The sequence below is a fragment of the Coffea arabica genome, chromosome 8e, assembly GCF_036785885.1.
Source record: "Coffea arabica cultivar ET-39 chromosome 8e, Coffea Arabica ET-39 HiFi, whole genome shotgun sequence".
Taxonomy (NCBI): domain Eukaryota; kingdom Viridiplantae; phylum Streptophyta; class Magnoliopsida; order Gentianales; family Rubiaceae; genus Coffea; species Coffea arabica.
In genome coordinates this window covers 46954024-46972457 of record NC_092324.1, presented here as the reverse complement: position 1 = coordinate 46972457, position 18434 = coordinate 46954024, and the positions used below count along the sequence as shown (strand labels likewise).

Below are 18434 nucleotides of genomic sequence, written 5' to 3'. Positions count from 1 at the left end.
TCAACATCGCCAACGATGGGACTTCAAGGGACTTTCGAGTTAGCAATGTCCTTTTTTTCTTTTTCTTTTTTCATTTTTTCAACTCGCAATTAGCTATATGTCTCCAACATTTAATGTGCAATTTTACAATTAAAATAATTGTTACTTGTAGTATGAAAATTATACGTAAACAAACCCAAATACATGCACATTCGAATTAAATCTTCCAAAGTCAATTACGACCAACTTTTAATTAATATCCAAGAGAAAAGAAAATAACAACAAAAACTGCATACTTGTTTATTATTATTAATGTTTAGTTCGATTGGAGATTATTAATGTTTAGTAAGAGCTATGATTCAATTCTCCTTGAATTTTCAACCAACATTCAATTACTAGAATTTAAACAACGAAATATGGAGCACAACCACATATAAATAGTGATATTACCTAGTCAAGGAAAAGTTAGGAGTAAGTATAGTATAAAGTTCTTAAATTGTTATTTGTTTAAGATTAAATTAGTTGGGAATTGGGATTAGACGTGTAAATGACCTTAATCAACCTCGACACTATAGTACTCAAGCTTGTTATTTATCGTGTCAAATCTAAATAAGCTTTTATCAAATTGAGCTCGAAACTTTTATCAAATTGAGCTTGACCCTAGCACGAGTAGGTTAAAATTTTTACATATTATACTAATTTAGTCAAAGTCAATTTGAGTTGAAACTTTATTGAATACATATTTATTATGTTAGAATTATGTAGTATTGTCTCGATTTTTTAATTTACATATGTGTCTTGTTGACATACTTTGAACCATAAACAGTTTGAGAGGGTTGTGAATCGTCACTAACTCTGTGACCTTAGGCCAATTCTATATATATATATATATATATATATATATATATGGTTTACCCGCCGGTTATACCATATATTCTTAACTTGTTTATAACCTTCTTGTGGAAATATATGTAGTGCCGTGTAAATCTTTTACATGTTTTAATGACCATATACAATAGATTTTAGCATTTAGTATCTCTCTAGTTATCCAAAATTAGCCTTATAAAACCTTTTCCGCTGAATTTTTTTTCCTTTTTTGAATAAATTTCCCTTCCTCCGAGTCGAGTCCAATTGACTCCTCTAGTTCCCGGAACTTGGGGATGATCAAGACTGTAGTCTAGACTTTAGCGGGAGATATATACCTGCAGTCCAGTCCAGCGCCAATTAATGTACACTCAATTGACCACCTGAGTTGGACTGCTCCAATTTGGAGCAGGAAATTATTTGCGTAATATAACTGACCGACCAGAAGCAAGCCCACAGGAGACTCACACAACACAGAGGAAACTTTTTCGGCAGGTCCCAAAACTATTCATTTTGTACGGTTTTAATCCCGTAACTATAAATTGCTGTATATAAGCCCTTGATCCAAAAAAAAAAATTTGTTCGGTTTAAGTACTTCATCAATTTTGAGTGTTAAATATAACGGAATTAGGGGCAAAACCAATCAAACAGAAAAATCAACCCACGATTTGATTAAAAACCAACTATATACATATATATATTAAATCAATTAATAAGATGGAGTTTAATGTTTCTTCATTTTCTTTCATCTTTCATCTTCTCTAGTCATAAATCTTTTAGGCTGTTTTCGTGGATTGATTTTTTTGGCTTGGTTGGTATTACCCCTAATTCCGTCATCTCAAACGGCCAAGAAGCTACGACATATCTAACATTCTTCATCAATTTCCCCATGCGAGCCAATTCCTGTTAGGTGTTTATGTGGGATTAAATATTTCTTTACCTTTTTCCAACTGATGTGTTCGTATTTTGATTCCTAATGTTGATATAATTTTGTCTCTTTAACTCAAACTTAATTAGGATATTTCCGCAATGTGTGACATTCAGAAATATAAATGAAAGAATATATATTTGTACACAAACTTGTACTAGTCTAACCGACGAATTTCTGAACCTACTTAATTATCATCAGTTTTCTCGCCTAGCTTTGATGCTGATCTATTCTGCAAGTTTCTGTTAATAATTCTAATCTAACAAATTTCAACATTGTGACATATCAGCAACTTTTCTTTAGAGTGTAAAGACCGTTCCGTATTAGACCGCTTGATATTTAGAACTTTTCTTCCATAAGCTTTTCCTAAGTCAGGATGTACACGGCAAATTCTATCGTTTAAGATTGCCTTTCGATTGATTGAGGTATTTGGCCAAAGATTCAAAATCCTCTCAAATTTCTTTAGTTGTTCGCATTATTTAAGAGATATTTGAATTTGTAAACTATCAATTATTTTAGTATTTAAATATTTTTTTAATAGCTGATGTATTACACCATACCCAAATATCTCTTAATTAAGCAATTTAAATAATTAGACCAATTTAGATGGATTTCAAATTCTTCGTCAAATTTCTTAACCCAAACGAAGGGTTCATTTCAATTGACTTCTGTAGTAGAAGAACCAAATTTTCTTTTCCTCTCAACATCCCTAGCAACAGGACTTCATGGGACTTTCCACTTAGACAATGCCAAGTGAAGTTTACTTCGCTTCAGCGGTTGTTAAGCAATTGTTGGAAGGATATCCTGCAGCCAAAGATTTTCTTGATTAGTGGGACACAATTTTGTTACATCCTAATAATATGATGGGAAAATGACCTGTTTCATCCCTCACATTTCGTAAAAAAATTCTTTTCATCCCTCACATTTAAAACGAAACAAATTGGTCCCTCACATTTAAAAACCCAAGCTTTTACATCCTAGAAATCAACTCTCAGCTGTGAATCAAACCATCTAACAACCCGATTATAAATTTTAGGGGTAGAATTGGTAGATCACTCTCAAAAATATATTTCTAACAAATAAATTAAACAATTAAAAAATCTGAACAGTCCATTCCTCCTTCAAATCCAACAATCCATTTTCACCCCCGCCAAACTCATCCCCGAACACTTCAAAAATTTTCACTCCATTCTCATGTTTAAATACTGTCCTTCCCCAAGCCGCAAATCATCACAATCTTCACGAAATCTCTTTCAGTTCAGGCATTTTCACAAACATATACGACTCAGACTTGAATCTTTCCATCATGGCCGGAACCAAGCAAACAAGGGGAAGAAAACTTTTCATGGAAGGCAACGAAGGGGAAGAAACAGGGCGGCAGGCACCAGACTATGGTAAGTTTTTATGTTTATCTGCAAAAATTTTGTTGATTTACGTTAAATAGGTTGTGGTGCAATAAAATACAACAATTATTGAATGATTGTGTGGTAATCCTGATTATGGTGTATATTTAAATGAAGAACAAGAAACTAGGGTCTTCTAATATGTTGTTGTGGTCGCAAATGAATGATTTTTTTTTTTTTATCTATATGCAATGGAATATTTAGGGAGTAAAAAAATCCAATTTTTGTTTTGATGTTGATAATTTATTGAAGATGAGACAAATTAGAGTTATAAATTAATGGTTATAGCATGTGAACATGTTCACCTATTGTGGTCCCAAGTTTTTAATGGCCTCAATAATTATTGGCAGGAACAAACACCAATTTTTTTTCTATTAGGGTCCATCATGGAGGTAAGCTTGAAGTTACGCATGAGAGAGCATACGCAGGGGGTTTGGTTGCAGTTTATCACTATTGTAACTCAGAGAGATGGTCTTTGTGTTCCCTAGATAAGATTGCAGAGGAGCTTGGATATGAAGAACATTCTATTAGGTACTACTACTTGCTACCTGGTCAAAGAATGCAAGATGGCTTGCTTTACATGTTCTCTGAAGAGGATGCAACGGAGTTGGCAAGGATTGGGGAGTGGAAAAAGATGGTTGATGTTTTTTTTGTGCATAGGCAAACAGCATTTCTTGATGGTAATGCCCAAGAAGAAGCTCATGTTGACCATGATAAAGACGGTTATGGTGGTGAAGTTAAAAATCCCGAGTGTGAAGCTGATGGGGCGATTAGCAGAGATGAAACTACTACTACTAATAATGAAGGTGAAACTAATGGTACACCTATTAATTGTGCTAGAGGCAAACACGCTAGTGTAGCAATGAAGACGAGAAGGAATGGTAAAAAAATTTGTCATAGCAAAAAAATCAGTAAAAGAAAGTTAGACCATTTAGTGGAAGATGATGAATCAAGTGGAGGGGAGAAGTTCCACGATAGTGATTATGATTTTAGTGATGAAGATGAATTTTACAGGACTTTTAGTAAAGGGGAAAATGATTGGGTTAAAATTGCTGATCAATTTAGGGTGAATAAAAGCAACCTTGAAGCTGGACATGAAAAATATAATGGTATAGAAGAAGCTTCTTCTGATAGTGCTGAGGAGACAGATTCTTCAACAGATAAGGAATTCGACAGCAACTCAAGTTCAAGTGATAATGAAGGGGGAATTTGTTCTAAATCAGGAAAATATGAGAGGTTTAATCCTAAAACTGACATGGATGACCCAAAGTTCAAATTGAAACTTGTTTTTACTGATAAACAGCTGTTCAAAAAAGCATGCAGAGCACATGGAGTCAAGTGGGGTAGAAAAATCAGATTCAAAAAAGATGATTTGATACGGGTGAGAGCATATTGCAAGGGAAAAGGGTGCAATTGGTTTGTATATGCATCTAAATTAGATAAAACTGGGGACTTTATAATAAAGACAATGATGACAACTCACACTTGTGGAAGAACATCAGATCATGGGATGGCAAATATTAAGTTTTTATGTGACAAGTACTTGGAGGACTTCAGGGTGAACCCCAATTACAAACCAGATGACTTTGTAAATAAAGTTCATACTGATGTCAATGCAACTATCACTAGGAATGTAGCATATATAACCAAAGCAAAAGCAAAGGAATTGATAGAGGGAAAGTACACAGAGCAATACAACAAGCTATGGGACTACTGCCTTGCAATTGAGGAAAAAAATCCTGGCTCTAATGTTTTTATGACTACTACAGAAAATGATGAGGGTGATGATCAATTTGAAAGATTATATGTGTGCATTGATGCTTGTAGGAGAGGGTTTTTGGATGGTTGCAGGCCTGTTGTAGGACTTGACGGCTGCCATCTCAGAGGGCCACACAAAGGAGTTCTCCTTACTGCTTTAGGGATAGATCCAAACAACCAATTATTCCCCGTGATTTATGCAGTTGTTGAAATAGAAAACAAGCACACATGGAGATGGTTTCTCACAGAATTGAAGCATGATCTTCAGATCACAAATGAAAGAACGTGGACTTTCATGACTGATAAGCAAAATGTTAGTTATAGTTTCTCTTATGAATTGGATAATTATATTTTCTTGCTTAATTAATTAATGACAATAACCCATTTTTAGGGACTCATTCAAGCAATACATGAGCTACTGCCTGGTGTGGAACACCGCATGTGTGTGAGACACATGTACAATAACTTCAAGAAAGAGCATCCTGGACTTGCATTAAAAGATAGAATATGGTCTGCTGCAAGAGCTTCCTATGAAAGCAGATTTGCTAGTGAAATGGAATCATTGAAGGAGTTCGATGTAGAAGCATTCAATTGGCTAGTGAAACATACAACACCAAAGGAGTGGACCAGATCACACTTTAGGATACTTTCCAAGTGTGACATCCTTCTGAATAACTTATGTGAGAGTTTCAACTCTATAATTCTGGATGCTAGGGAACAACCAATAATTGGTATGTTAGAGACCATCAGATTCTATTTGATGGTTAGGATGGAGAAAAAAAGAGAGTGGATGAAGAAGCAAAAAGGTCAGTTGTGTCCTAAGATACAGAAAAAGTTTGAAAAAATTAAAGATGATGCTCAGACATGTATTGCTACTGCAGCTGGAGTGTGGAAATATGAAGTTAGATGCATGTATGGGGATAGATATACTGTGGATTTGGTAAGTAGAACTTGTAGTTGCAGAAAATGGGACCTCAGTGGAATACCTTGTTCACATGCATATAGTGCCATCACTTTGACAGATGAAGAACCTGAAACTTTTGTTCATGATTGTTACTCAAAGGAAGCCTATATGAGGGCCTACTCTCCAGTTATAGGCCCTATGGATGGAGAAGAATTATGGCCAAAGGCAAACAAGGGTCCTTTGCTTCCTCCGGAAAAAATCAAGTTGCCTGGAAGACCTAAGAAAGTAAGAAGGAGGGAGCCAGATGAAGTACCAGCTCCTAAGAAGAATTCAAAGCAGGTGCAGAAGTTGAGTAGAACAGGCCTGATGTCTTACAAGTGCAGGAAATGCAAGATGGCTGGTCACAATAGTCGAAAATGCATGATGGTTGAAATAAATGAAGGGAGTCAAGTTCATACTAGAGAGACTGCTTTTGTTTCAAACAAGAAAAATAAAAATGCCACTGGTGTGCCTGCCAGCAGCGCATCTTCTCATGAAGGATTTATGCCAGAAGCACCAATGGCAAGCCAGAATACATCAACTTTATTTACATCCAATCAAGTCTCCGAAAATAGAAACCATGTTCCAGTTCAGTAAATTCAATTTTGTAATTATTTCAACGTAATTTTGTAGTATCGTATTCATTTTCAATAGACTAACCTTTTTCTATTGCTTTTCTTGCCCAGGAATCGAATGGTGAAAAGAACTACAAGTGTGGAGTGTGTCGCAGAGTCGGCCATACAAGGTGCATATGTCCTTCCACCGTTGCTGCTCTTTATAGGAATGCACTTTATTGAAAGAATATCAGTTGTGCAGTTGGACTTCACATAGTGTTCCCACTAAGCTAGTGTCATTGAAGCAATTTTTTTGACTGCTACTCCTGTTTTAGTTTCACTTTTGCTACTGTCCTAAGAAAGATGTTTTGGACCTAGTTTCTTTGGCATTTTGGTTAATAATCAAGTACTGCTACTTTATTGTGCAACACTAGAAGTTCATTCCAGCTTATCCTTTGTAATTTTTCAGCTTGAACCCAGTTTTCTTTGGCATTTTGGTTTGTAATCAATTACTGCTACTTTATTGTGCAACGTTAGAACTTCATTCCACCTTATCTTTTGCAAATTTGGTAATTCAGTCCAGCTTATTCCAGCTTCGGCTAAGTTTCTTTCAAGTTTTCTGCAAAAGCTTCTTTGGCCATTTATTAAGTTTTCTGCAAAATTTAGTGGCAAGAAAGCAGGTGCAGCAACTGGTACAGGCCAACCATCGTATCAAAATTTAAATTGAATTTATTTGACACAATAATCTTTCTGTAAGTTCTTTTGGAACAACTCCAAAAACAGCCATGCAAAGATTGAAGCTACAAATTACAGCATCAATTATATCAAATTGTTATTATAGAGTAGCAGTACTAAAAGACTGAAACAAACATCATAAGATTTTCATTCATTTGACCACCAAATTTTCATTACAAAAACAGGCCACAAGGCAGAAGAAAATACAATCAGCCCATCTCAGCATTTCACTGATTTCCTCCAAGTAAATCAGCCGCAACAGCACTGCTCTGGAACCTCAAATCAGTCTTGAAATCTTGAGCAATCTCCCTCACAAGCCTCTGAAACGGGAGCTTCCGGATAACAAGTTCAGTGCTCTTCTGGTACTTCCTGATTTCTCGCAGGGCTACAGTTCCGGGACGGAATCTGTGGGGTTTCTTCACTCCGCCGGTAGCTGGGGCGGATTTCCTGGCAGCCTTTGTGGCCAGTTGCTTTCTCGGGGCCTTGCCTCCAGTGGATTTGCGGGCTGTTTGCTTGGTTCTGGCCATGATGGAAAGATTCGAGTCTGAGTCGTATATGTTTGTGAAAATGCCTGAGCTGAAAGAGATTTCTTGAAGATTGTGATGATTTGCGGCTTGGGAAAGGACAGTATTTAAACATGAGAATGGAGTGAAAATTTTTGAAGTGTTCGGGGATGAGTTTGGCGGGGATGAAGATGGATTGTTGGATTTGAAGGAGGAATGGACTGTTCAGGTTTTTTAATTGTTTAATTTATTTGTTAGAAATATATTTTTGAGAGTGATCTACCAATTCTACCCCTAAAATTTATAATCGGGTTGTTAGATGGTTTGATTCACAGCTGAGAGTTGATTTCTAGGATGTAAAAGCTTGGGTTTTTAAATGTGAGGGACCAATTTGTTTCGTTTTAAATGTGAGGGACGAAAAGAATTTTTTTACGAAATGTGAGGGATGAAACATGTCATTTTCCCTAATATGATTATATCCTGACAGGTGCCGAACCTGTGCAATAATAAATACCTGCTTAAATAAAATACAAATTCTGTATATAGCGGTAAGCAGGGTCGAATCCACAGGGAGTGGGGATAATTTAATTTCTTCTCAAGTTCCAGATATGGGGGGTTTTGAAAATGATAGTAACTAAATTACTTGGAATAAATTAATTAAAATAAAATAACTACAACTCAAATAACTAATTATCACAATAAAAATAATAATGGATGAACTCTAGCCAAGAGACAACTTCGGAAATGGTTCACTTAATTCGATCACAGATGCAAGGATTATTCCAGTTACTATCTGATAAATTAGTTATAGTTGTCATACGCGCGATAAACAACCAACTCTTCCTCAATTTGTCGATAGCCAAGGTACGACCGTTGACTATTTCTCTAATCAGGAAATAACCCTAGGTACGACCATAGAAGTTCAATTCCCTAATTGCATGAATAATTAGAAGAGCCTAATTCTAACCAATCAACACGCTACGAGGGTCTCTTTAAGTTAGCCTGCCTATCTCCCTGACACAAACCCAATCATGCCAGTTGCCACCAGTTTAGAATAATTAAATAATTACGGATTTAACTACCCTAATTGGCTTCAGGTTATTGAATTAATCTAGAATCCGGGCCCTGGATAATCGAATAATAAACAACCATATGAACATAAAGCAGAAGATAGACAAATACCAGTGAATAATGGGAATAAATAAAAACTAATTCGATCTCACAAATTTAGTAGAACCAAATCCTCCGTTGTTCTTGACTAGACAAACTTAGCCACGTCTCGTGAGAAAATCTTCAAGTAATTCCATTGAGATCCAGGCCATCAAAAGAGCCAAGAAAGAAATGAAAAAACTAAAACTATCCTAAAGCTTCGATAAGAACTAAAGATAAAAAGTATTCATCCCCTCATCTCCATCCGTGTACTTGTTTTTAAAGCCAAAGAGGACTAATGCCTCTCCTAGTGCGTGGATCCCGCCGAATTGAGAGTCAAAGTCCAAGAAGGAAACTCTGCCGAATTGAGAGAAAACCAAATCCACAAGGTGGGTCCTGCCAAATTGTTTCTTGTTTCCCATCTCTGTACGTTACTTCTCTTAAAGGCCAAATGAAGAAAAAGCCTTTTCTCCTCTCGTGGTCCCCACCGAAATTGAAAGCCAAGGAAAGAATACAAAAGCTGCGGCTCAATTTTCTTTTTGTTTCCTCGGTTCCTAGGGCTCTCATAGCCCTTTCTTCATCAGCTCAATAAGGGCCAAAGGGAAATCCAATTGTTTCCTCTCTTGTGGGCCACGTTGAGTGAGCCTTGCAGAAGACTCCCATGTGTGCAGTAAATTGCTCAGAAAGCCCTTCCTTTTTTGTAGTTTCTGTTCCATTCCCTGAAATTAAATCCAAATACCAAATATAAGTAAATATTAATAATTAAAACAATATTTGGCAAGGACAAAGGGGAAATTAATAATAAAATAACCAACAATTAACACCCTATCAATTCCCCCCATACCTAAATCATGCTTGCCCTCAAGCATGGGAACATCAATTGAATACCAAAAATTCGACAATGACTATTGCTCCAACTACCGTATTGCCAAGACACCAAGAAAATCATATATCAAGCATCACAGTTAAGATCCAAGAAAAACCACTCCGGTTAGCTTCTCAACCACCAACTTCTCCAATTTAAAGCAAACTAATCTAAGGAAAAGGAATGGTTGCTCACATTTATCAGCAAATGGTCCAACTATTAATCCAAATCTCAACATTAACTCATAGATCGGTAAGCTGACTTTAGACACACACTTACACAACCTTCACTTTTTTTTTATCACGCTTTTTTTTTATATATATATTTTTTTATTTTTATTTTTTTTCTTTTTCAATAATAACAAAAGACTTAGTTCCTAGCCATTAGAGCCTTTTGACGCGAACTCCAACATTTGATAGATGGAGGAGCCCGGTTACTCAGCTCCAATTGCTACGGGATCACGCACTCATAGCAATTACTACCTTTTGACGCGAGAATCGACATTTTAGGTGAAGATCCCCGGTTACTCAGTAGTAATAACTAGCGGAGTACAGTCATCTCTTATTTACAATCATATAGCACAATAACTAAAAATGACACAAAAGAACAGCAGCCAGCCTCAAATTTCCAAATATGGAGAACTAAAATTAATAACTGGACCAATTCACATGAAAATGCCAACAATCATTCCCTATGCCTAGAAAAGTTAACCAAAAATTGGAAAAGTCAAGCAATTACCGATATTCACCAAAGAGATATTCCTGAATTCAACCACATTAACTTGATACCCTTTTATTAATAAAACTTGGCAATAACATAATTAGAGGCAACAATCCAGCGTCAAACTTGGTAGTCATAGAAGAGCTGACCACTAAAAAAAAAAAAAGAAAAGGAAATAAACGAAAAAGAAGATAAATATCAAACTAAAAACAAAGGAAAAACCTCCGGAACCTAAAAACTGAGAATACTAGCACCACTATGATCCCCCCCACCTAATTCACACATTGCCCTCAATGTGATAATGTAAGAGCAGAAGGAAGGAGAGGGGCAACGGTACTTCCCTGAAGTCATCAAAATAGGGGCGGTTCAGGTGGAAATTGCGGAGCAACTCACATCTGGAGCTGGTGCCATTCGTGGCTTCACCATGGACTCTAAATATCACTCTAAGCAACAAGAGACTACAATTGCCAACAAATAATGGAAGCCAAAAATTCAAAGCAATAACAATTTTTAAAGCCATCTCAATGAGCAAAATGCACAATTCAATCTCCCACAGATTAAACCAGACCCCAACACTTATAGCAAATGCAATCAATAAGTACTTATGGACCCCATGTAGTCAAATTCAGAATTAAGGCCGTCCAAAGTGCAACAACTGCTCCAAATACCCCAAGCAAGTCAATTAAAGGCAACCGACTTCAACAAGCAAATGCAAACGGCGCATTCATATCCCAATTCGACAAATAAACACAGGAAAGTAGCCACAATACTAGAGCACAGCTCCCAATAATGCAACAGAACAGCAACTCAAACAAACTAGGAACTGTGCTAGTGTCTTAATAAATCAACAACTTTCAGCAATTAGACACAATCGGACCCAATATCGTAACAACTGTCTCCAATTGGACAGTCAATTACCCACTTCAGCCTGCTAAAATCAGCAAGTGACCCAAGAAAATGGCAACTCCAGCAACAACAGTTCAGAAGTTGGACAGAAACAACTCAACCACAAATGCCCAGTAGTCGATTAGGCAACCAATAACACAGGAGTAACAAATATTTTTGGGTACTACCCTCACCAGTACCACTGGTGCATGCAAAAGGAAAATTGAAATCAAATGGCCAACCCAAGACATGTGATAAAGCCAAACACACCAATCAGTACCACTGAATGGCAGAGAGTACCACGGGACCCAATTGACAAGTAACTCCCAAATTACCCCCAACAATTTCCAAACAAATAAACTGGCACAAAAGTCATCAAATTTTATCCCCCAGATGCAATAGAAATCTCAAGTAGTCAAAACCCAAATAATATTCAACAATATAATCAATGCCAGAGAGCACCCCCAAATGGGGTAGCAAATAAATTGAATTCCACCCAAAATTAACCCCAGAAAATAATTAAGCAAATAAACAGAGCAAAAACCCCTCAAAAACTAAATAAACAGGCAACTAGAGTAAAGATTCTCCCCAAATACCACCGGTTGAGCACAAAATTTACCAAATAATCAACAACCAACCACAGATATACCACAACACCCAAACAAGCACAAAATTTCTGTCCTCAGCTAGCAAATCAAAAATCTGGCATCAGCTAATGAAAAACTAGTACTCTGGCCTCAGCTACTTAGCGACTGAAAAAAAAAAAAAAAAAAAGAATTCACCAGATGTTTGGAGTAGGCAGTGGGTGCTAGTGAAGAGAGCAGGGGCAGCAAAGAGGTGGAGGAATTCACCGCGCGGGCGTCGCACGCGCGCCTGGTCTACTCGCGCGAGGAGGAAACGCGGCTGTGAAGTCGCGCCTGGGCTCGCCTGTGTGCGAGCTGCTGCCCTGGTGACCGCGCGCTGTGCTGCTGGAGGCGCTGTTCTGGTCGCGCGCGGAGGAAGCTGCTGGTGGACTGGCGGTGGAGCTCGGAGCTTGGCGGTGGGCTGGAGGGGGTTGAGCTGAGCTGGAGGACAGAGTGGTGGCTTGCAGGCTGGTAGAGGTGGGCAGCCGCGCGAGGAGAGAGAGAGATGGGGTGTTGGCGGCGCGCGACTGGGGACGCACTGAAGCAGGCGGCGGCGTGTGAAGAGTGGCTGGGTTGAGTTGAGGGTAGAGTGGCGCGAGCTGGTGGTGGACCGTGAGGTAGAGAGAGAGGGAAGAGCTGACGGTGGCCGCGAGGTGGAGAGAGGCGCGGCTGAGGCCACGCGACTGCAGAGGTGAGGCGGGCGCTGGGGTCGCTGGCCGCGAGCTGCGCGCAAGGCAGAGGAGAAAAGGGAGCTGGGTTGGCGGTCTGGATAGCGGCGAGCTAAGCTGAGGGGGTGGCGCTCCTGGAAGGTGAGAGTGGAGGAGAGGCGCGGCTTGGCCGCGAGCTGCGTGGGCTGTGCTCAATGGAGCCGCGAGGTGAGCTGGACGAATGAAGGACAAGAAGAAAAAGGGGAAAACAGAGGCAGCGGGGAAGAAGGAAGAAAGAAAAAAGAAAGAAAGAAAAAAAAAGAAGAAAAGAAAGAAAGAAAAAGAAAATTTTTTTTTTATTGCACACTCAAATTTCAAAACTCGAATTGTGATAACCAACACTGAAGGTGTAAAACGGAAAATGTTTTTATTTTGAATTTTTGATTTTTTTTTTCAAGGAACCTCTGGCTTAGGCGTGGGCACGCCTAACTGCTATAGAGTCCGCAGATCCTGGACGAAAATTTCTTTCCCTCAGGCATGACCACCTGGCGTGGGCACGTCTAACTGCTATAGAGTCCGCAGATCCTGAACGAAAATTTTTTTCTCTCAGGCGTGACCACCTAGCGTGGGCACGTCTAACTGCCTTAGAGTCCACAGATTCTCGCCTTCCAACCCTTTTCCCCAGACGTGACCACCTGGCGTGGGCACGCCTAAATGCCAATTCCCTGTCACCAATCAAACTATTAATTGCTACCAACACCTAACTAAAACTTCAAAAATGCATGAAAACTGAAACAAATAGTCTTGGGTTGTCTCCCAAGTAGCGCCTTTCTTTAATGTCTTTGGCTAGACATTTTCATGTGTATTCATGGAGGATAAAATCTTGTGGCTCGTTTCAGTGCTTCATCTTCTATGTAATCCTGATAGCCCTCGTAAATAGAGTAATTCTTGGGCACACGAGCTACGGGCTTCCATGGACTAGTAAATGGCACCAAACAAACAAGTGATGATCTTAAATCTTCACTCACTCCTCCATCAAGAGCACTTATTGGTTCGAGATATTTTGCCATCATGACTCTTAATTTATTCCTGGCATGAAATTCAAAATCGTCTGGTATAATAAAATCAATCTCACTAACAGGAATTAAAGAATAAGAGTCAGGAAAATATTGATCAAGGAATGGAGGAGATGTCACCGCATTTGGAGATAGTTCACTGGATTCATTCACTTGAACCATTTGATGTTGGGGTCTCAATTCTTGCTCTTCAACTTTCTTTTCAACTACATCTTTAGATTCTTCTTCTCGAGACTCTTGCAGTACCATGTCATTTGTCAGAATAATTGCACTCTCATCTTCCTCATGGTCGATAATAGTCGGTGAGGACAATTCTTCATAAACTGGAGAAATCAATTTGCTCGTTTTAAATGCCCATTCAAGCCTTGCTTCTTTCATCTCTTCACTCATTTTTTGTGTCTCCTGTTGAAGTTGATGTACCTCCTGTTGAATTTGATATGTGTTAGTGGCTATTAATTCAACCATTTCTTCAAGAGACATACCTGACATGGATGACGGTTCTTGAGACTCTAGCTGTTGAAAATCTAGTGGCCCTGTTGTATAATTATAACTGGAGTTATCCCACCATGCTTGATCATACCCGTTTGGATTAGGGTTATACCACGTTTGAGACCATGGTGAAAAATCTCCATAATTATTGAGTGGGACACTCAGATTATCTTGATATTCGGGGCACATACCGGTCGAATGATCCCTGGCATAACAAATTTTACAGGTTGCAGCAGCCATTCTTTCTCTAATAGAGTTTACTGCCTCTGAATATGCAAACTTAGCAAAAAAACTAGTCTCATCGCCTTCCCCGGAAACAAAATCCAGTCTATCACCAAAATACGGAGTGTTAGAAGCCATAAACTATAATAAAAAAAATAAGAGAAAAATAAATAAAAAATAAAAAATAAAAACAAGATGAACTCAAAAAGAAACAAATTAATCTGGCACCAGTCCCCGGCAACAGCGCCAAAAATTGACAGGTGCCGAACCTGTGCAATAATAAATACCTGCTTAAATAAAATACAAATTCTGTATATAGCGGTAAGCAGGGTCGAATCCACAGGGACTGGAGATAATTTAATTTCTTCTCAAGTTCCAGATATGGGGGGTTTTGAAAATGATAGTAACTAAATTACTTGGAATAAATTAATTAAAATAAAATAACTACAACTCAAATAACTAATTATCACAATAAAAATAATAATGGACGAACTCTAGCCAAGAGACAACTTCGGAAATGGTTCACTTAATTCGATCACAGATGCAAGGATTATTCCAGTTACTATCTGATAAATTAGTTATAGTTGTCATACACGCGATAAACAACCAACTCTTCCTCAATTTGTCGATAGCCAAGGTACGACCGTTGACTATTTCTCTAATCAGGAAATAATCCTAGGTACGACCATAGAAGTTCAATTCCCTAATTGCATGAATAATTAGAAGAGGCTAATTCTAACCAATCAACACGCTACGAGGGTCTCTTTAAGTTAGCCTGCCTATCTCCCTGACACAAACCCAATCATGCCAGTTGCCACCAGTTTAGAATAATTAAACAATTACGGATTTAACTACCCTAATTGGCTTCAGGTTATTGAATTAATCTAGAATCCGGGCCCTGGATAATCGAATAATAAACAACCATATGAACATAAAGCAGAAGATAGACAAATACCAGTGAATAATGGGAATAAATAAAAACTAATTCGATCTCACAAATTTAGTAGAACCAAATCCTCCGTTGTTCTTGACTAGACAAACTTAGCCACGTCTCATGAGAAAATCTTCAAGTAATTCCATTGAGATCCAGGCCATCAAAAGAGCCAAGAAAGAAACGAAAAAACTAAAACTATCCTAAAGCTTCGATAAGAACTAAAGATAAAAAGTATTCATCCCCTCATCTCCATCCGTGTACTTGTTTTTAAAGCCAAAGAGGACTAATGCCTCTCCTAGTGCGTGGATCCCGCCGAATTGAGAGTCAAAGTCCAAGAAGGAAACTCTGCCGAATTGAGAGAAAACCAAATCCACAAGGTGGGTCCTGCCAAATTGCTTCTTGTTTCCCATCTCTGTACGTTACTTCTCTTAAAGGCCAAATGAAGAAAAAGCCTTTTCTCCTCTCGTGGTCCCCACCGAAATTGAAAGCCAAGGAAAGAATACAAAAGCTGCGGCTCAATTTTCTTTTTGTTTCCTTGGTTCCTAGGGCTCTCATAGCCCTTTCTTCATCAGCTCAATAAGGGCCAAAGGGAAATCCAATTGTTTCCTCTCTTGTGGGCCACGTTGAGTGAGCCTTGCAGAAGACTCCCATGTGTGCAGTAAATTGCTCAGAAAGCCCTTCCTTTTTTGTAGTTTCTGTTCCATTCCCTGAAATTAAATCCAAATACAAAATATAAGTAAATATTAATAATTAAAACAATATTTGGCAAGGACAAAGGGGAAATTAATAATAAAATAACCAACAATTAACACCCTATCATATCCTATTCATATATTCACACTCACACAAGTGTGAACGCTTGAAATTTTAAGTTTTGCAACAGTCTTCTCTTTTTAGGGGTGGGTATGTCTAAAATTTAGAAATAAAGTCAGAATGAAATTGAGAGATTGATTTATATTATAACACTATTAAGTGTTTTTTTCTTTTTTTTTGGTTTTCCAACTCCACGATTGGCCATATGCCTCCAAAATTTTGTGTACTACTTTGCATAAAAACTAGTATTTTGACCTGTGCGTTGCACAGCTTTATATAGGACGGAGGAAAAAATATGGCCAAACACAACATTCTCTCCTCTCTCCTCCTCTCTTTTCGATGTTCCTCCTACTTTCCACTACTATTATTTTCACTTTCTGAATCCAATTTTTTCGTATCCCTACAACCTTCTTTCGTTCCTTCATTTCCTATCCAATTTTCTTGTATCCCTACAACCCTTTCTTGTTCCACCAAATCCTATTTTCTCTTTGCTCTATCTCGCTCCCACCCAATTACCCTATCTCTTACCCAATTTTACAGCCACTTGTCTCCTATTCTACTACTATTTTCATCCATTTTTAAGTGTAAATGGTAACCTATTTACTTGGCTCACCTATTAACAAATGAGTTTGCATATGTAATTTAATTGGATTCAAATGGGTGATCAAATTAACCCATTAATTAGTGGGTATGAAATGGACAAATTTGGATCACTTATTTTGACTTAATTAAACTAGACGTAGATTCAAACTCAATCATTTCTGGGTAAATCTAAATTACTCTAATAATTATATTCTAAATTTTGCAAAGATGTATTCATCATTTTTTCTCGTCTTTAATTTCTATTATTTTATTTTTTAAAATTTATCCTACTTCCTCCATTTCTTTCATAAAAGTTTAATAAATTTTGTGACTGTTAATTGATTGTTTGCATTAATACCTAAATTATTTTTAGATTGTCGTAAAGTGACAAAATTTAAAACTCACTATGATGACCATTTTAGGCTCCTCTAAGTAATTTTTTTTGTTTTTTTCTCTTTCTTTAGGTAAAAATTGATTTATTAACTTGATATATTGATATGATTTACTATTTTGTTGTTAAACAAAATGTGGATGAAAAAGTAAATAAAATTTAGTAGTGGGCCGAGAATGGGTGATTGGATAATCCAAACCCATATAAAACTATATTCATTGACGACTCGTCTATTTTGAACCATTCACTAAATAGGAATATATAGGTTAGCCTAATTATAACTTTTTTTTTATTTTTATTTTAAAAAAATACCTTATTTTATTGATTGGAACCGGAGAAGTACATGCTATGATAAAACGATGAAATACATAATTTCAGCCACCCGCAAATTCAAGACACCTATCCGGGTTGCCATCGCAAGGAGGGGAACTCGCGGCTGTCTAAGTATACCGTAGCCCGTACTAAATGCGGAAGCTGAGGGAGTGAAGTGCAAAATAATTTTGACGGCAACCGCAACCCGGTGAGCGCGTCCGCCGAAGCGTTTGCCTCTCTAAAGACGTGGGATACCGTTGCCGAAAGTGAGGAAAGCAGCGCTTGGATGCGACGCAATGTGTTACACAGAGGCCAACGAGACATTGCTCCCGCATTGAGTAGATCAACCAGGCTCTTAGAGTCCACCTCCACCAGCAGGGGCCCCCTGACTAGGTCCCTACAATGCTGAAGGCCATGCAGCAACAATGAACTTTCTGCCATCAGGACGTCCAATTCCCCGAACTCCTTGTAAAAGGCAAAAATTAAGCGGCCGTCCGAGTCGCGAAGCAACCCACCCCCATACGCACGCTTGTGAGAGACACTAGCATCCGTATTCAATTTGACATGGTGCAACGGAGGGCGTTTCCAAGACACCGCCTGTGCAGTTTTCCGTTTCATTGGTCGGGTGCACAGTCCGACCCATGGGTCTCTCATGTCTCCCCGAAAATGACATGCCAAAAGTTTTGTTGCCGCTTCCAACTGCTTCACAAATCCGTCGACCGAAGACACCACCCTACGAGCCTCAAATATCTCACCCTTGAAGAGCGCCCTGTTCCTAGCCTTCCATAGGAACCATAGTATTACTAAAGGAACGACGGTCCTGATATGATCACGAGATACCAGCGAAGTCGAGCTGAGCCATGTCAAGACCATCACAGATACCGATGAGGAGCGAGGATCAATAATCCCAAACCTCTGACAAAATGAGCTCCAAACCTCCCTTGCTACAGGGCCAGTTACGAAGAGATGAACTAGTGACTCTTCTTCCAACAGGCAACATGGGCAGCGTGATGCCAGGGGAACTCCACGTCGTTTCAGAACCATCTCCACGGGGACCAG

At 38.4% G+C, this 18434-nt stretch overlaps 1 protein-coding gene across 1 annotated transcript; it reads right to left on the bottom strand.

Moving 5' to 3' along the window:
- Nucleotides 1-17462: 17462 nt before the first annotated feature.
- Nucleotides 17463-18419, bottom strand: LOC140012823 (uncharacterized). The gene has a single exon (XM_072061144.1). It carries the CDS (start codon nucleotides 18417-18419, stop codon nucleotides 17463-17465), a length of 957 nt encoding a protein of 318 aa, XP_071917245.1.
- Nucleotides 18420-18434: the final 15 nt, after the last annotated feature.